This window comes from Colletotrichum spaethianum, assembly GCF_022836535.1.
Source record: "Colletotrichum spaethianum MAFF 239500 DNA, contig09, whole genome shotgun sequence".
NCBI lineage: Eukaryota > Fungi > Ascomycota > Sordariomycetes > Glomerellales > Glomerellaceae > Colletotrichum > Colletotrichum spaethianum.
Window position 1 is genome coordinate 1,223,722 of NW_026054779.1, and position 16,003 is coordinate 1,239,724.

At 49.2% G+C, this 16,003-nt stretch overlaps 4 protein-coding genes across 4 annotated transcripts; 1 reads left to right on the forward strand and 3 right to left on the reverse strand.

Moving 5' to 3' along the window:
- Positions 1–3,147: 3,147 nt before the first annotated feature.
- ColSpa_04538 (8-demethyl-8-(2-methoxy-alpha-L-rhamnosyl)-tetracenomycin-C 3'-O-methyltransferase) lies at positions 3,148–4,191 on the reverse strand (the record flags this gene model as incomplete). The annotated part of the gene is made up of 3 exons (XM_049270750.1): positions 3,148–3,666; positions 3,733–3,982; positions 4,064–4,191. 3 exons carry the CDS (start codon positions 4,189–4,191, stop codon positions 3,148–3,150), a joined length of 897 nt encoding a protein of 298 aa, XP_049126707.1.
- A 4,352-nt stretch (positions 4,192–8,543) lies between these two features.
- ColSpa_04539 (uncharacterized protein) lies at positions 8,544–9,509 on the reverse strand (the record flags this gene model as incomplete). The annotated part of the gene is made up of 1 exon (XM_049270751.1): positions 8,544–9,509. The coding sequence occupies one exon, from the start codon at positions 9,507–9,509 to the stop codon at positions 8,544–8,546; it is 966 nt and encodes a 321-aa protein (XP_049126708.1).
- A 3,785-nt stretch (positions 9,510–13,294) lies between these two features.
- On the forward strand, positions 13,295–13,918 carry ColSpa_04540 (spermidine synthase; the record flags this gene model as incomplete). Its single annotated transcript, XM_049270752.1, has 1 exon — positions 13,295–13,918. One exon carries the CDS (start codon positions 13,295–13,297, stop codon positions 13,916–13,918), a length of 624 nt encoding a protein of 207 aa, XP_049126709.1.
- A 1,194-nt stretch (positions 13,919–15,112) lies between these two features.
- Positions 15,113–15,700, reverse strand: ColSpa_04541 (uncharacterized protein; the record flags this gene model as incomplete). The annotated part of the gene is given in 3 exon segments (XM_049270753.1): positions 15,113–15,419; positions 15,433–15,529; positions 15,622–15,700. 3 exon segments carry the CDS (start codon positions 15,698–15,700, stop codon positions 15,113–15,115), a joined length of 483 nt encoding a protein of 160 aa, XP_049126710.1.
- Between the last annotated feature and the right edge of the window lie 303 nt (positions 15,701–16,003).

Consider the following 16,003-nt stretch of genomic DNA (forward strand, 5'->3'; position numbering starts at 1 on the left):
TTTTGTTATTCAGCAAGTTCCAATGGTTGTGAGAATAGCATCTTTGTTTTGTTGCAAACTAGAATAAGTTTACCATAGAGTCGGTGCAGGAGGAAAAGCTCTGATATATCTGGCTTCATGAATGCACCGCAGGAGCCGGCTTCGAGGCAGGGTGAAGATGATTCAGACTAGGTTGAGGAGTTGTTGCATGGTCATCCCCAGATAACAGAAGCTTATTTACGCCGTTGAGAGGTTAATTGCGGGCGTATACTCGACGCTTGCCAGCCTCGTGCTACCCAAGGCCCCACATTCCGTGAATTGGCCTCAGCATAGAAGAAGCATGTTTGGGTGGGTGGTGGCTATTTGCCGTATGGGGTTTTCTAGAGAGTGAACGGCAGCCCATTGTCTCTGACATGACCTGGCGCCTGTGTTGTTACTCGGCACTCCAATGCAGAGTTGGATTCGCGTGGCTGGAGACATAATTTATTCTTAGACGCCGACCAACGCAGGGTAATCCACGAACGGCCGCCATGGTGGCAAACTCAACAATAGTTCCCATGAGTTGACCATACAATCAATCAAAGACTTGTTTAAAGTCCGGATAATTGGGTGGCAAATGTTGCCACCAACTTCAAGTCCTCAAAGTCTGGCGTCTGCCGAGAAGGTTTCATAGACGCCAAAGCCAGTGGAAACAGGCATGCTATTAGTTCTTCTTATCTATCAACTCATCTTGTTTTACGAGTCAAACAACCAAGGACTTCGCATCGAGGAATTTCCCCGTAAAGCTTACGCTCCAAAACATGTGGACCTAAACAGGGATATCCCTGTGGTTTCGCTTGTCCGCCACAGAATGATTACTGCAATGAAGAAGCATGCTCACCAACAACTGGGAAAATCGGCGAGCGAACCTGCACCCAGTGCTGAGGTTGATGGACCAAATGAAGGTCATGAGCGTTGGTTGTTCTTCTCGATGGTCAAATTTGATAATACATGGCTCCCCGACTTCTTTTGTGTGCAATTGAACTCAGCATCGTGCCTGACTCGCTGATTATCACTTCGAGTGTTTGAAAAGGTACGGTAGTTCATCCTAGCACTTTCTTATCAGGATCCAATTTGAATGGTGAATCAGGGTCCCTTGTGTATGATTTGTCAACCTGTCACTGCCCAAAGTTTGTCAACGGATCCATCTGAGCAGTTCGTCTTGTCTCTCACTTATTATAGAGCATGCTAGTTTTCACCTTCCCTCTGATCTGGCAATCACAGAAGCCGAAAATTCAATCACTTTATCGCGATGACGGCCGAAGCCAATGCAGCCAATGCGAAGGCAAAACCACTTGTTCTCTATGCCGTACCCCCACGAGAAGGGCATATGCGGCCAGCCCTCCAAATCAGCAAGCACCTCAATGACAACGGCTTTGACGTCACCATTTTAGGCACCAAGAAGTGGCAAACAATAATTGAAGCAGCAGGCGCTCATTTTAGTCCTATTATCGGACTTTGGGGAACGCTTGATGACCCAGACCGCTGGCCAGATGTCGCCCACGCATCGAATCCAGCTGCACGTCTTGCTGCATCCCTTGATGGGGGATTCGTCTCCCTTTTACCCAGCGGTCTCGAATCGTTAAGGTTCGCTCTTGCGGCCCTTCGCAGGCGGCAGCCCGGACGCCAGATCATTATCTTATCTGACACTTGCTTCTCTGGGACATTGGCTCTGAAGTTGGAGACCGATCTACCGGAGGGCTTTGACGAGGGAGAAAAAATCAAAACAATCGGAATCGGGGTTGTGCCAACCTTTTGGGCCAGTCCTGAAAGGCCACCCTGGGGGTCAGGATTACCGTTCGACAACAGTGAGGAGGGGAGAAAGAGAAACGTGCAGATTACTCAAACCACATGGAACAATGCTGCCGAAGAGCGTGCAAGATGGGTCTTGGGGGTGATGGGTTGCTCCAGAGATGTCAATTCCTTGTACGATGACATTCCGTCCACCATCCCACACCCATTCTGGGATGCTCCAACCATCTGCCACGATACGACACTTCAGATGTGCCTCCCCAGCCTCGAGTTTCCATCGAAAGACTGGCCGGAGAAGATCAAGTTCGCGGGTACACTGCCAATCAAGCCATTGCCGTCTAACCTCACATATCCGACTTGGTTCAACGACATTTTGGCCAACAGCGCGACCCTAAAACCGTCAGGTTTGGACCGAAAGAGGATTATCTTCGTAGCACAGGGTACTGAAGTGTTGAATCACCGAGAACTCATAATTCCCACGATGGAAGCGTTGGTAAACCAAGACGATGTGTTGGTCGTTGCCTGTCTATGCGTGGCTGGCGCCGTTCTCGACACTAGCAGCTTTGACAACGGCCAATTGCCTTCTAACGCCAGAGTTGTCGACTATTTTCCGTATGATGCAATTTTAGCACATGCCGATGTATTTGTCTCCAACAGTGGATACGGAGGATTTCAACATGCTGTTTCAAACGGCGTCCCGATGGTGCAGGCCGGCAACGTCTTTGATAAGCCTGACATTGGGAGAAGAATTGAATGGTCTGGCTTGGGCGTATACTTAGTAGAGTCTCCGCCCCCCGTGAGTGCCGTTCGCGCGGCGATTAATAAGGTGCTCAGTGATGGGAGGTATCTAAATCAGGCGAAAGCGCTGAAGAAAGAGGCAGAAAAAACCAACCCTCTACGGAAGATTGGGGAAGAGATTATGCTGTTGAAGAGTCAACCGTATTAGAGAATGGTCAGGAGCGAGCTTGAATGACTTTGGACTTGGTCTATACGGCTTATAGATGATCGTTATGCAACAAGTTGTCCCCTTAATTGTGATTACTTTACACTCCAGTTGCTTTGTTCAGCTTATGACAGACAACGGCAGAAATTCAACTGAGTTGATGTAGTGAAGTAGACAAAGACCATTACGGCCATGTGCCTCGGTTTTGACAAAGATTGAGAGCGGCAACCGGAAGATAGATAAAGAATTTTGCAATATGGAACAGGAGAATAGTCGCAGGTCCCAAATGGGAAGCATGTTCATGTTGAAGCGTCATTGCCATCGGGAACAACAGATGTTGGTTTACATAAGTAGTTAAAACGCCATGTAATGGAAGTCCGTCGTTTCTTGCATTAAGCTTACACTGATGAGCCTGCCCTAATCATCGAAGTGCCTTACCGTGCCCCCTGCTCCTTCTTGGTCAGTACGCACAACTCCGCCATACAGTCGATGCTTGCAATCTCCGAGGACCAAGCGTTCTTTGGTGCAATGCCAACCGGAGAAGACATTATATCGTCAACAAGCTCATGAATCCAGCGGACAGCGGTTTTTTTGGCGAGGTCGGCTCTGGTTTCATCACCGCCGTAGGTACCCAAGAAGCTAGTCTGCAGGTCCTCAATAAAGTAGGCACCGCCATGACGAAGGTATGGCCACAACTCCTGCAAGGAAGTTATCTGCTGTGACATGGTGTGGCCACCATCGTCAACAATAATGTCCATCAGTCCATCGGCTGTGGTCTCTGTGCCAACGTGTCTGAGGAACGGCACCGACGACTGATCGCCGAAGAAAAGTACAGCCTCCGGATTTTTAGCCGCCCAAGCAGAGCCGCAGCGCTCGTCGTATTCGACAATGTTCAGCTCGATCTTTGGAAAGTACGTGGTCCATATCGGGTACGAAGCGCCAGGGCCATAAGGCTGTATAGAATTTTCTTAAGCACATGACCACAAGTCAGAAATATCATTGGTGGTTTCTTTGCTTACCATACCACAGCCCAAACCAATCTCAATCATTCTGACAGGGCGATCACGGAACTGAGCAAGGTACTTGTCGTACAAGAAACCGTAGTTGTGGGTCGTCACCTTGTCAGTACCGGATTTCATAGCTAAGTCCGTGAAGGTGGGCCGCTCGTCGTGATTCTTGCCACCAAAGATCGGTTTCTTGGCAGCCGCAGCAACCTCAAGTGCACCTTCGTGCTGTGTGTCTTGCTGACCATCGTGTTGTTTCGGAGGCCTGTACGACAGCTGTTAGTCTTGATGGCAACAAAGTGTTGGCAATTGCCGTGTAAAAGCATCTTGGCATAAGGAAACGCACCTGGACCAAGGGTTTGCCGAATTGATGACCTCGGGTATCTCATCACCTGTTATGCGCAGCGTAGCGAGAAGCAGGAGAATGGTTGCTCCCACAAGCAACGCCGAAAGATACCGCGGTTTCTGAATCATCTTGCCGGCGAAAGATTGTTGCTAACTAGTAAGGTTGCTGATTGGGCGCTGATTCCGAAAAAAGAAGATATGTTTATATAAAGTTCTGGTCGAGAGGGGCAAAACTTCATGACATTCTATATACTGTGCCGTTGCGATCACAGTTGTAGAGAGCAGAGATTGTAAACATGAGGTGGAGTGTAGGAACACAAGTCAAAGAGGAGAAATTGATAACGTCAGTATATATACCTCTGGGACGGGACCTGCAACGCGAAGTCACTCGGTACGAAGCAACTCGGACAATCCAGCACCATATTTGCCCTCTTCTTATGGGGCTTGCTAGACCAGCTACTCCGATTGGCCAAAGCATGAGCGTTATCCAAAAACGGCATCCTTGATGGTATGGCGTGTCTTGACTTGTTGCCCTTAAGCCATTAAGTGCCATTATAAAAGCCACTAAAAAGATAATTTCGCGGCAGCTATGAAGCCCTTGCGTGCTTCTTGTGGCAAACAAAATTTCGCGTGGTTCTACTGCGAGGAGAGGCAAAAAAAAAAGTAGGAGAAATGTTAATGGCAAGTAAAATTGAATGGCTGTTGTTTCGTGGCCCCTTGACTCAACTTGTGGCCCCTTGAATACTTTGGTGTCAAGTCGAGCATGCTGTGTCTCAGCCCCTCTCTCATCCGCCCCTTCTTTGCTCAGAGACGGCTTCGTCGTTGGCATCCGAGCATTAGTGGTACCCTCTACGGGAAATTCTTGGTCGAGCTGTCTTGATTGGCCAAAACACAAATCTGGGTCTATCTACGGAAAGCCTTTAGTCAGACTTGCTGCCTGTCAATGGTCAAATTTGCTGAATACTGGGGTGCCAGTTGGATGCAGTTATCCTTCCTCATGCAGATCACAGTACTAGAGATAAAACGGTACGCTTAACTAAGCTCGACTAGGTTACGCGAGAACTGAACGCCATAATTTTGAAGCAGGTTGGGTTGGTTCCAGGCTATGGATTCCATGTACCATAACTTCCCCATATTCGGCAGCCAAAGACTACTTAGTGAGCGTTGAATAACAGAATTCCCTCTATTTCCACGGCTCGATTTCAGGCGAATGGTCTTTCTCAAGTCCCTCGAGATCTACACTTTGTTCTACCTGGATTGATTCTGAGCTGGTTGAGGTTTAGATCTTTGATGGCTTCAAGTGCGCTAAACTTATTCCTGGTAGGAGCACGACCCCATCAATGTGCATGGAGGGAAGCATAGACACTAGTTTTCATTGTTTAGGTCTATGTCGTCTGAGAAGTTGTGAATGATGAAAAATCTTGCTTATAATATATACTATTAACCATCACAGAAACGCCGCGTCTGCAGATTTTCTCGAATTTTAGCTATTCCTCCGGTGACTGAGAAAGATGAACACGGTGAGAGAGGCCGTAGAGATAATAGTTTATGAATGAAACGCGATGTTGAATGCACTATAGACCCAGAAGTAACCTCTCCGAAGGTGTTCCAACATTCTTTCGAGGTCATAAGTCTCTGCCACCTGTTTTAGTCGTTCACAATTCTCTGCACCGTATCCCCCATAAACATCCTGGTAATTACCTATGTAGTTCATATACGTAAAGTTACAGGCTAGGCCTCTTTCGTCTGCAAACTGATTATCTGACTGATGAGGTTTGCAGTGCTACTATCGATGACGCAGTCCAGTTTGGAAGTTTCCCAGCTAGTAGGCACAAGAATATGGACTAACGGTTCCTGCCGAGGAAACAGGCCCAAAGCATTACCGTCGTCCTATCGCTTCCAGAATATTGGTTGATATGGTTTGGTATGCCAGATATGGTGTTGCGGTCTGGTTGAATTCCTCAGCGGCCGCCAGAAGACCGCCGACGTGTGCTTTTCAAAGTGGAACGATGTCTTAGAGGAGCTGAGCGGAGCCGTTTTTGAGATAAATCGAGGTGCCAGACTATGCTTCATGGGTGCTGTATGCTTCGGAGATGGCGACAGACTGGGCCGATATAGTTGCAAATGTTGTTGTGTTCAGAAAAGCCCCTGGGACAGCCTTGAGATCGGCGAGAACTGGAGGCGTGTCCTCAGCTGACGATGGAGGCACCGCATGATACGTGCAGTTAGCGACCAGATCACCACCAATCTTAGGATAGTCGGTCATAACCAGAAAAGTGTGCGCATCATCATCTGCAGGTAAACCGTCGATAGACAAATCCACGGATCCCGAGACCAGCTCTGTGCTAGAAGACAAGGGATATAGAGACAGGTACAGCCATATGTCTCCCAGGTCAAATGCGACAAGATCGAAACGGCTGACGATACCAAAGCTCGACTCTCCACCTCCACGCAGAGCCCAGTAAAGATCTTTGTTTTCTGTTGGAGATGCATTGACATTTTCTCCTGAAGCCAGCACCACTTCAAAGTTGCGGACGTTGTCGTATGCCCATCCATACCTGCCCGAAAAGAATGAAATGCCGCCTCCGAGAATGAGACCATTGACGCCGACGTCGATTACGCGACCCCCAACTACAGCAAGACCTAGTTCATCTCTAGTTTATCTAATACTTGTGATGCATTATACCATCGGTTGCCGGGGCCGATGGACACGGTTTGGCGCTCATCTGAGACGATGACTTCATTCATGCGCGCTAGGCCGGTGGTAACGCCGTTTTCGATACTTGAGCCCCCCTCGAAAGCAGAATGGCCGCTGCTCTTGACCGTAAACGGCGCCGACAATGAAGTAAGGACTTTGATGGTGACGGAAACGTCATCGGTGCTCTCCGGGGTAAAAAAGCAAGCCGGGTGGATGCCGCCTTGACATCTGGACCAGTAATCATTAGAGATGGCATACTGAGTGGAGTTCGAGTATGAGATGTTCGTCGGAAACTTGGTGGACAGAGTGGTTCACTACAAACGTCAGAACTGCTGGAACAAATTGTCGGCATGGCAGACAAACAGGATTCTCAGACCTTTCTGAGAGGAAAGCAGAAGAGCATTGCGAGTGAGACAAGCCCAGAAGGGTCCATCTCAGCATTGAAATCTTCCATTTCAGACCAGATGTCCCCGAAGCTGGCCGCGCTCAGGCAAAATCCCGTAAAGACTGCCCAGCAATACCTAAGGGTTTGGGGTGGCGGCCGTTTCTTATCTTGTGCGGCTTCGTCTACAGAGTAGCTCCCTGGCGTTGCGCTGCCAGGACTCCTATGAGATCAACGCTGACAGGCATTTGGCGTTGATTGGTGTAGCCAACGGACTACCAAGAATTTGCCATTTCTGGTCATCCTGCGAACATCGCAGCGGTCAGTCATTGGCCTAGGGCTGACGCCAAGGCTTTCGGTCACATGGATCGGGACCAAAATCGCATGGCGCGGATCCCTCTCCGGGCCTCACGTCCACAGCGATACGGGATGATACAGCCTTCCGAAAAGATAGAAGGAACAGGTTTGCGGCATCCACTTGACAGGATTTGGGTAGCATTTTGGTTTTGTTCATTGCAGATGTGGGTCCATACGCGCCGAGGATGGAGTTTGAAGCATGTTTGGCACCGTCTATTGTGGATTGTTGAGGCACTGGCTTCCTATCCCTCAGAGACACGTACAGGTATACATACGAACGATTCAGTTTTGCTATATTCAGGGCCTGCTAGACAGTGTGATGCACGATTCAAGGTCCCGAACGTAATTTGCTTCACTGTTCTGCATTGTTATTCTTTACCACAACACAGTGATATTTGAGGAACGAAAAACTCCTTCAATCCTGCTCATGACTTTTGGACAAGTTGCTACAAGACATAGTAACAATACTCCAAAATGTTCAGCCAGGCAGTGGCTAAGACAACAAGGCCTAGATCTACAAGCATGAGATGCAACCTTCGTCTAGCACGAGGCCTTTTCCTCTCGTCATCTATTAGTCCCCCAGAGTCGCGAACCAATTTGCATTACGATGTCATCGAAGCGCCTTTTAGTCTTTGTCTTAGACGACTGCCGAGTGCCAGTAGTGCTCTAAACGATGCCTTACGGCTCTCGGCTCAATGATAGTGCATGGTGAACACTGACACTACATCTAGTACTAAACAGAACGTTACAGCGTTGTATTTTTTACTAGGTCCCAGAGAGACAAATCTTCATTCATCGGTGACAATCTCGTCGACGCGGTACAGGTGGAAGTATGACAGCAAATCACATGTTCCAAGACAATACTTTTAAATAAAACCCCGGGTTTGTCGTAATGTAAGCGATGTAATCGGCAAAGTTACTCTTGCTCTCTCTGGCTCCTGGAGCCAAGAAAGTTCGTCCTCAAAGATAGTATGGTACAAAGAAGGTTTGACACGAATGTTCTATGTACAACGTCATCGTCGCCCAACTCTGAACGGCCCAGACTCATGCACGAACGAAGCGCGACTTGGTGGACCATCCCCAAGCCTCAACGTCACGCTTGCTCATAGCGGCAACGCTCTTGGCGTAGTCGCTAGTGCCATGAGAAGGATCGGCGTCGGTGGCCTCGCAAGTAGGGCCGGTGTTGTAGCCTCCAAGAGCGCCGGTAACACCAGAGAACTCCATTTTCTCCTTGGTGGTGGCGACCATGTTCTTGGCAGCCTCCTCGGTCCAGCCGTTGATGAAGTCACCGTGAGAGCACCATGCAGGGCCGCAAGCAAGCTTGAAGGGAGCAGTGCCGCTCCAACCCTTGGGAAGGACTTTGCGCACGTCGTAGCGGACGGAGAACCGAAGCTGGGGCATAGACTTCATGCCGGTCGGGCAGCTACCGCCGCGACGGTCCTTATAGCCGGTCTCGAGGGTCTCGGTATTGACGCACTGGGGGAAGTAGAGGAGCTGCTGCAGGTGGGTGCCACAGGTCGTGCTGGGGAAGCCATTGGCATCCTGGCTTTCACCGCCGCCGTTTTCGCAGGCCCACGAGACTTGGGCCTCGGCGGGCATGTCGGCTTTGGTCTGGGCGTTGGCATTGCCGGCAACCATCTTCACGTTCTGGGGAATGGGGACCTCGGCGGGAGTCTCGCCGAGGTTGTAGTAGGCGCTGAAGCGAGACACGGGCATGGGCTCGTATGTCTTGCCACCGTCGGTGGTGTAGAGAGGCGTGGGGATCCAGTAGACAGACAGGTCGTTGGGGTTCTCGGCGTTTGTGCACCCCTTCTGGAGCTCAGCGCTGGTGTTGGTGTTGATGGTTACGGCATCGGAGCCGAAGAAGGAGTGTAGGTGAGACTTGTCATATTGGCCGGGGAATACGATGGGGTCAATGTTCTTGGCCATGAAGGGAGAGGCGACCTGGACCACGGTGTAGGCCTGAGCAATGCCGGCAAGCAAGCCGGTAGCGAAAAGAAGGGAAGACATCCTGTGTCTGTAACGAATGGAAGTGTGTTACAAAAAAAAGAAAGAGTAAAATGCTTATGGAAACAAGCAGGGAATGCGACGATGAACAGAACGTTGGAGAATATGGGAATGGAATAATCTCGAGCCAAAGGCCATCGAGTCTTAAGTATCCAACGGAAAACTCGTGTTTCCCCAAGCCCATTTCTTTGGCTCTTCTTCCAAAAAGGGATTTTTAATATCATGGCTCCTTGTTTAATTTCCGTTCATGTTTCATACCGTCGCCTCTGGCAGCGGCAACTGGTCGGAAAGGGAACACTCCTCGTGGAGCCGCCCGTTTTGTCGAAAGTGCAAGTAACTTGGCAGAGCCGCACGATGCCGCCGTTGGATTAGCTCAGTATTGCTGATTGGTTATTAACCACAATTAAGAACTTTAGCGCGTGCAAGGATTCCACTCTTACCCGCTTTTCCTTCGCACGCGATGCTGTGAATGGATCAGCCCGGGAGATCTGCTAGCCCAGGGGCTCATCTCTTTGGGAAGAAAGAAGAGCCGACAGCCGTTACTTCTTGAACCTGGGAGCTCACTCAGTCGCATGGACTCACGCTGAGCTTGTGATAAACTTGCTTGCAGCCCATTACCTATCGTCATCACCTCGGATGAACGAATGCAGGCCCGGCCGCTCGAGAATCCCTGGCGTTGTTATCAACAAGTATGCCTTAAGAGAAGCCCACATTGACGAGGTGGTCCACTTGCCAGCATCTCAGTCATGCAACATTGTCGGAACTACAAGGTCAAATATTTCTTTGTTATACATGATATTGACCTGGACGGAACCCTTCCAAGGTACAAGGTCCCGGTCTGTTCATTTAAACAGCTTGACCTTCATCTGTGCTGACCATTGGGGCATCGTCGTGGATCGGCATTGGTGTTGCTAATGAATCGATAGACTTGAACATCTCATCCCAGAAATAGTAGCTGCGAGGGCCTTTGTGTGATTCTGTGGCCAACATCGATCCTAATTTTCTCTCCCCTCGACATGGGCACGAAGAGATGTTTTTTTCCCGGGTTTTCTTCCTAAGCGGCTAGGACCCACAGGAGGCTCGTGTGAGATGACCCCTGCTATGTTAATCAGCGGCGTTCGGCTCCCGGCGCATCGCCTTTCGGCCAGTTACCGATTAAGTGCATCTTAATCGGGCATTTCTAGCTGCCAAGTCCTCAGCCACCATGGACTGCTTTATTACAAGATCGTGTTGGAGCTTTCTTCCACTACCAACTTTGTTATCCAGATGCAACGAATCACACAACTTGTACGGTTAAACCACTGATGGAAGTATTCGTCCCTCCCGATATTAGGCAATGTACTTGCCGAATAGGGTACTGTCACTGCTGTTCACTTACAGACCACGAAATACGTGGGTTCATACCGTCGCAGGCACGCAATCCGGGGATTTGCTCCTGGGGTCGACTACCAGCTCAGTGTTTAGGGCCATAATCATGGGCTACGATGCTGTACTTCGGGAATCGGCAGCGAATGTCGGGAAGTGCTGGGCTGCCAATGTGGGGCCGGATTACCGCTGGGCTGTCATAACGTTAAGCAGGGGCTAGGCACCCTTTTGGGACCTGCAATCATCAAAGACCAAAAGAAAAAGATCTGAGTTGTGGATTGGAAAGAACGGTGCGGAAAATGCTTGGAAAGAAGCCAATGCTCCCCCCACCCCAGTTGGCTGATGCGTCGCTATGGCATGCTTGCCCCTGGTAGTGTCCTTGACGTCTTTCCCCTCGCTGTGAATATGGTCTTCGGTGCTGTTAGCAGCGGAGCGTGCGGTCGAGCCAAGTTCATGACAAAAGCTGTAGGATAGCGCTCGTGTAGCTCTGGGAACCAAGCTCCGGACACCTGAACATGGATAATAAGGGGAAAACTAATGATTCAGGGGGTCCAATTGATTTGATTCAGGAGCCTCGATCTGACTAAGCAAGAAATCTCCTTTGGAAGGCAGACCCGCCTTTTCGCCGAGTGGATGGTTGTCACCACGCATCGGATTTTCACTTTGAACTTCTGACGAGTAACAACACTAATGATAGAAGTTCCACGCTGTCTGTACTTACCGAGCGAACGCTGCTGCGTCAAGGCGGTGCAGCCTGTGCCGACATATGTCGAAGAACTGGCTGGATATCGAGGAACGGAAAGTTCTCACTGGGCAACACAGACGGGCCCAATCAAGTAACTGGCCCCGAGTCGGTGAATGCTGCAAACGCGACGTTGACCAAACTTTTTATCTAGCTTCAGCTCTTCGATTTATATTCTTTGTCGACTTCGCTTTGGAAACGGATCCACACATAAACCTCTGCTTACCCATAGGCCTGGCCGATGCAACCTAGGAGCCAGGCTCGTAAGCATCATAAATACTTGCGGTTGAAGTTACGATCCGGCTTCTTGCGTCTTGGAACTCAAGGCTTCTGCTGTGCTCTGGCACGCCACGACCAGTGCTAGGGTACTATGAACGAGGTAATCGACAGCAGCTAAAATGTTTTTATTTTGTGATCCGGTGCACGTCGTTTAACAATGAGCTGCTCCTCATGAATTCGATTGCGGTGCTTTGTAGCGTTTCTTCAAGAAGCTAAGGTTTCTAAATATGGCTTCAACAGCGGCGCCAAGCTGGTGGTTGAACAAAGGGTGGCCAAGTTGCTGAAGCCGTAGGCCACTTCAAGGTTTTAGGAGTGCACTCCCTGCTGACTCCCGTCACCAAGTAAATACCATGCGTTTTCCGTACAGGTGCCGGTGTCGAAAAGGATATATCTGCATTAGCAAGCTGCTAGAGCATGACGTTCTCTACCAACTGGCCTAGGCCGAAGAGGCGTTGTTATAGTGTTATGCTTGGATTACGCAGCGGGATATGGTTATTTAGCTCAAAGAAGCCTGATGAATTGAGGCGGCGATGTTCGATCTCGCTCCCGCTATCCGCTTAAAGTCAAGGAGGACATGCACCTTATCGTCTCTTCGCAATATACTGCTATGACTATCTGCTGCTTGCCTTTGAGCTCCAGTTTGCAGAAACTAGTAAATCACTGTTAACCGCCTTAAAGATGATGATATTCTTTGCTCAATGTGAAACACCGTTATCGCAACCTAACCCAATTTTAAGCACTGCCCGGGCACATATACCCTTGTTCAGATAAGGGTGAAGAAGGCATGAGTCACGCTTGCCGTATAGAGCGAAGCGTGCCAGCCCCGCATCATCCAAGTGCATGTTTGCGGGGTGCAAAATGAAGAAACTCACCTAGACACCAACTACCAATTCATTCGAGGAAGTACCGGTAGTATAAAGAGAGCTCAACGACCAATCACAGTATTGAAAATTTAGGTAAGATCGAAATTATTCGTTTTGCGCTCTTGAAGAAATCAGCGTGCACGTTGACCGCTCTGTGTCAATTTGACTTGGTAAGGATCGTCAGTATTCTTCCAGCATGGCAGCCCATCACATTCAATCGATCTCTGCACCGCAGTGGTGACGCAAATCTTTTGAAACCCAAGAACTGTCTGCTTCTAGTTTCTTTCCCATTGCCTTTTCTCATTGTTTATCTTGTGTCTGTTATCCCTGTTGATTTCTTTCGTGTATTTCCCAAGTCCCCAAGTTCCCAAAATGCGAGGACGGAGAAGAGGGGTTAGGAGGAGGGGGAAAGCAGCAGGTTGATATTTGGTGCTGGACATGGGCTTTCAATGGCATATATATAAATTTCTTCTGTTTATATGGCTAACAAGCAATCTCAAGGAACACCACGACAGACACCCTAGAGCAACACTACGAAAATGATTACCGATGGCCTCGAAAACGCCTTCTGCTCTGACCGCCTCATCTACAGGGCGATAGAAAACAACGAAGCAGACAGCACCTTTCTGCACACCCAGCTCGAGAACGACCCGGTCAATACCGCCCTTTCGGATCTAAGGCTACTCAAGCCCAAAAACAGCAAGCACAGCCACTCGATGACTGAAAAGATGGAAAAGTCCATCTTGACAGTGATGATCTGCCTGCCTCATAAAAACACAGCTGAGGACAATGAATCAATTCCCGTCGGTTTCTTGACTCTCGGATGGGCCGGCATACCGGCGGACATGGCTCAGCACCGCTCAGTCGGTCTTGGCATCGCGCTGGCGGCGCCGTTCCGCGGGAGGGGGTATGGCGCCGAAGCCATCAACTGGGCGCTGGACTGGGCGTTCCGGTATGGAAACTTTCATCGCGTCCACCTCGGCACGGTATCATACAACGAGCGTGCGCAGCATCTCTACAAGAAACTTGGATTTGTGGAAGAGGGCCGGAGTCGTGAGGCGCACTGGTTTGACCGGAAATGGTACGATTTGATCAGTTACGGCATGCTGGAGCACGAGTGGGAGGCGTTGAGAGGCATCAAGAAGGAACAAGGAGGTGTTTGATGTTGAAATGTCAATGATGTTTGGATTGTTATAGTTTTGGAGTCAAAGAGGGCCACGACTCATCCTACGTCAGAGCTATCTGTAACCCAAGGTCTTGAACTCCCCGCGAATCCCCGTCAGGGAATCTCTAAACACGCAGCCCAGTTTTCAGGAGAACATGCTATGCTACGTTGGTTTGTCTCTCCTCGCGGCCTGATAAGGTCAAGAGAGGCAAGAATATGGGCCCTTACCAAACCCATATTCGCAGCCATATCTATAATCATCACCGTTGTACTTCCTGCTTGGATGTTTTGGCCTGACCGCGGTCCTCCTATGTCTTCTGCATGAGGTCTTGCCTCGCTCATTGCCCCATCGAAGTGGCCTGCTATACTGACCTGGCTCACCTAAACAGCTTTTCTGATCTCTGACAGGTACAATGATGAAGCCAACAACTACTCCGCCCTCAGCGTTGAGGAATCCTTCGGCGTTTCTCTATCTCCATCTACACGATCTTTTCCCATATATTGGGGGACGAAGAGGCTAATTTTTTTTCTTTTGGCAAAGTTGATCTCAAATGCTGAAGGAAAGAATGAGACAGGCTTCGGGAACTTGGCACATACTAAAATCTCATCTCCATAATGTCATCACTCCTAGCCTACGCGCGGACCATGAACGAGCCAGACTTCTTCAAGACGTACATCTACCAAAATACTCAACTCTTAAGCTTGAATCGAATCTACACTGAATCGTTGATAATGAAGGGGAATGAATTCACCAGAAGTTTGTAATTGATGGTCAAGATATCATGGATGCGTTCCCATAGTGGTGAAGCAGGGGTGGCTAAATGACATATTTTCATCCATAGATCAATCGAGTTTACGGCCTCTCAACATGTCCGCTTTCATGCTAAAATCATTAATAGGTGATTGTGCAATTACCAGAACATTCTTTTAGATAACCATGTTCTTGACAGTATATAATGGGTGCCAGAACTCCTGAACCTCCTGGAAGGAGTAAGCATTCCCGTCACTGGGCTACCTCAACACCAGAGTCGTCGCATCACGGCTACATTGTAACTTGCAGGTTTTTTCTTTCATAAACTAGCTCCAATGCCTGTACACATTTACCTCGTGCAAGAGGTTTTTAAACTATAGAATAGCCCTAAAGATCAAGCAGTACAGGCAACCCTTCCAGGTCGATTCAATGGCCCTAAAATTAGTCGTTCCTGCTGTTGTGAATATTGACCTTGGTGTATTCGGCCATCATTGGGTTCTTGTTGAGCGCAGACAAGGTGACAGCGAGTAGGTTGGGCTCAGTCCAAGCCGGACGCAGTCCGCGTGCTTCGAGACGCCCCCACCAGTCAAGGAAAACTTTCGAGGTGATGCCGTTACTAGTATACAAGTGTAGTTCAACAATTAGTTGGCCGATGGGCTGCTCCTTGCCCGCGGCAGATGAAAAGTCACGGTGCATGCCATCCAGCGCCTGGGACTCGGCAAACTCAATACCCATCCGAAGAATCTCGCTAGAGTGCTTACTACAAATTACTGCTAGGCTCAAGCTGCTTCCCAAAATCGATAACATAGAAGTCATGTGCATAAACAACACAATTGTTCCGGCTCAGCATCTCTTGCTCTGCAACGCATCAGTCCCGTCAGCATTCATGTATTCACCTACTCGATATAACAGCATGGATCGGAAACAAAGTCATAGGGCAAGTTACTTACCGAAATTAGACTCGTCACGGACGCCGAAGGAGTAGATAATACACTCCTTATCCTCGTGATAATTCTCGTATCGTGACATGCCGCAGACCCATTTGCCACCGTGTCCCATTAGTTTCCTACCGATCGAGGGTGTTGGGTTCTTATGCTTTCTCGCACTATTGTATGTTGATCTCAGCCATTGCTTAAGTCGGATGAGAGTATTGGTCTACTAAGACCATGGAGGTTAGCGTTCACCACAGCTTCCTCATTTTCCACGCTATGCTGCATGGTGTCTCGGGTGGTAGGCAGTAAGATCAGTGGCAGGCTCCACGATGGATTCGTCAAGAAATATCTTCAAGGGCGCTTTGGGTTCAGCCGGTGCCCTTCATACCCCTAGGCTGTA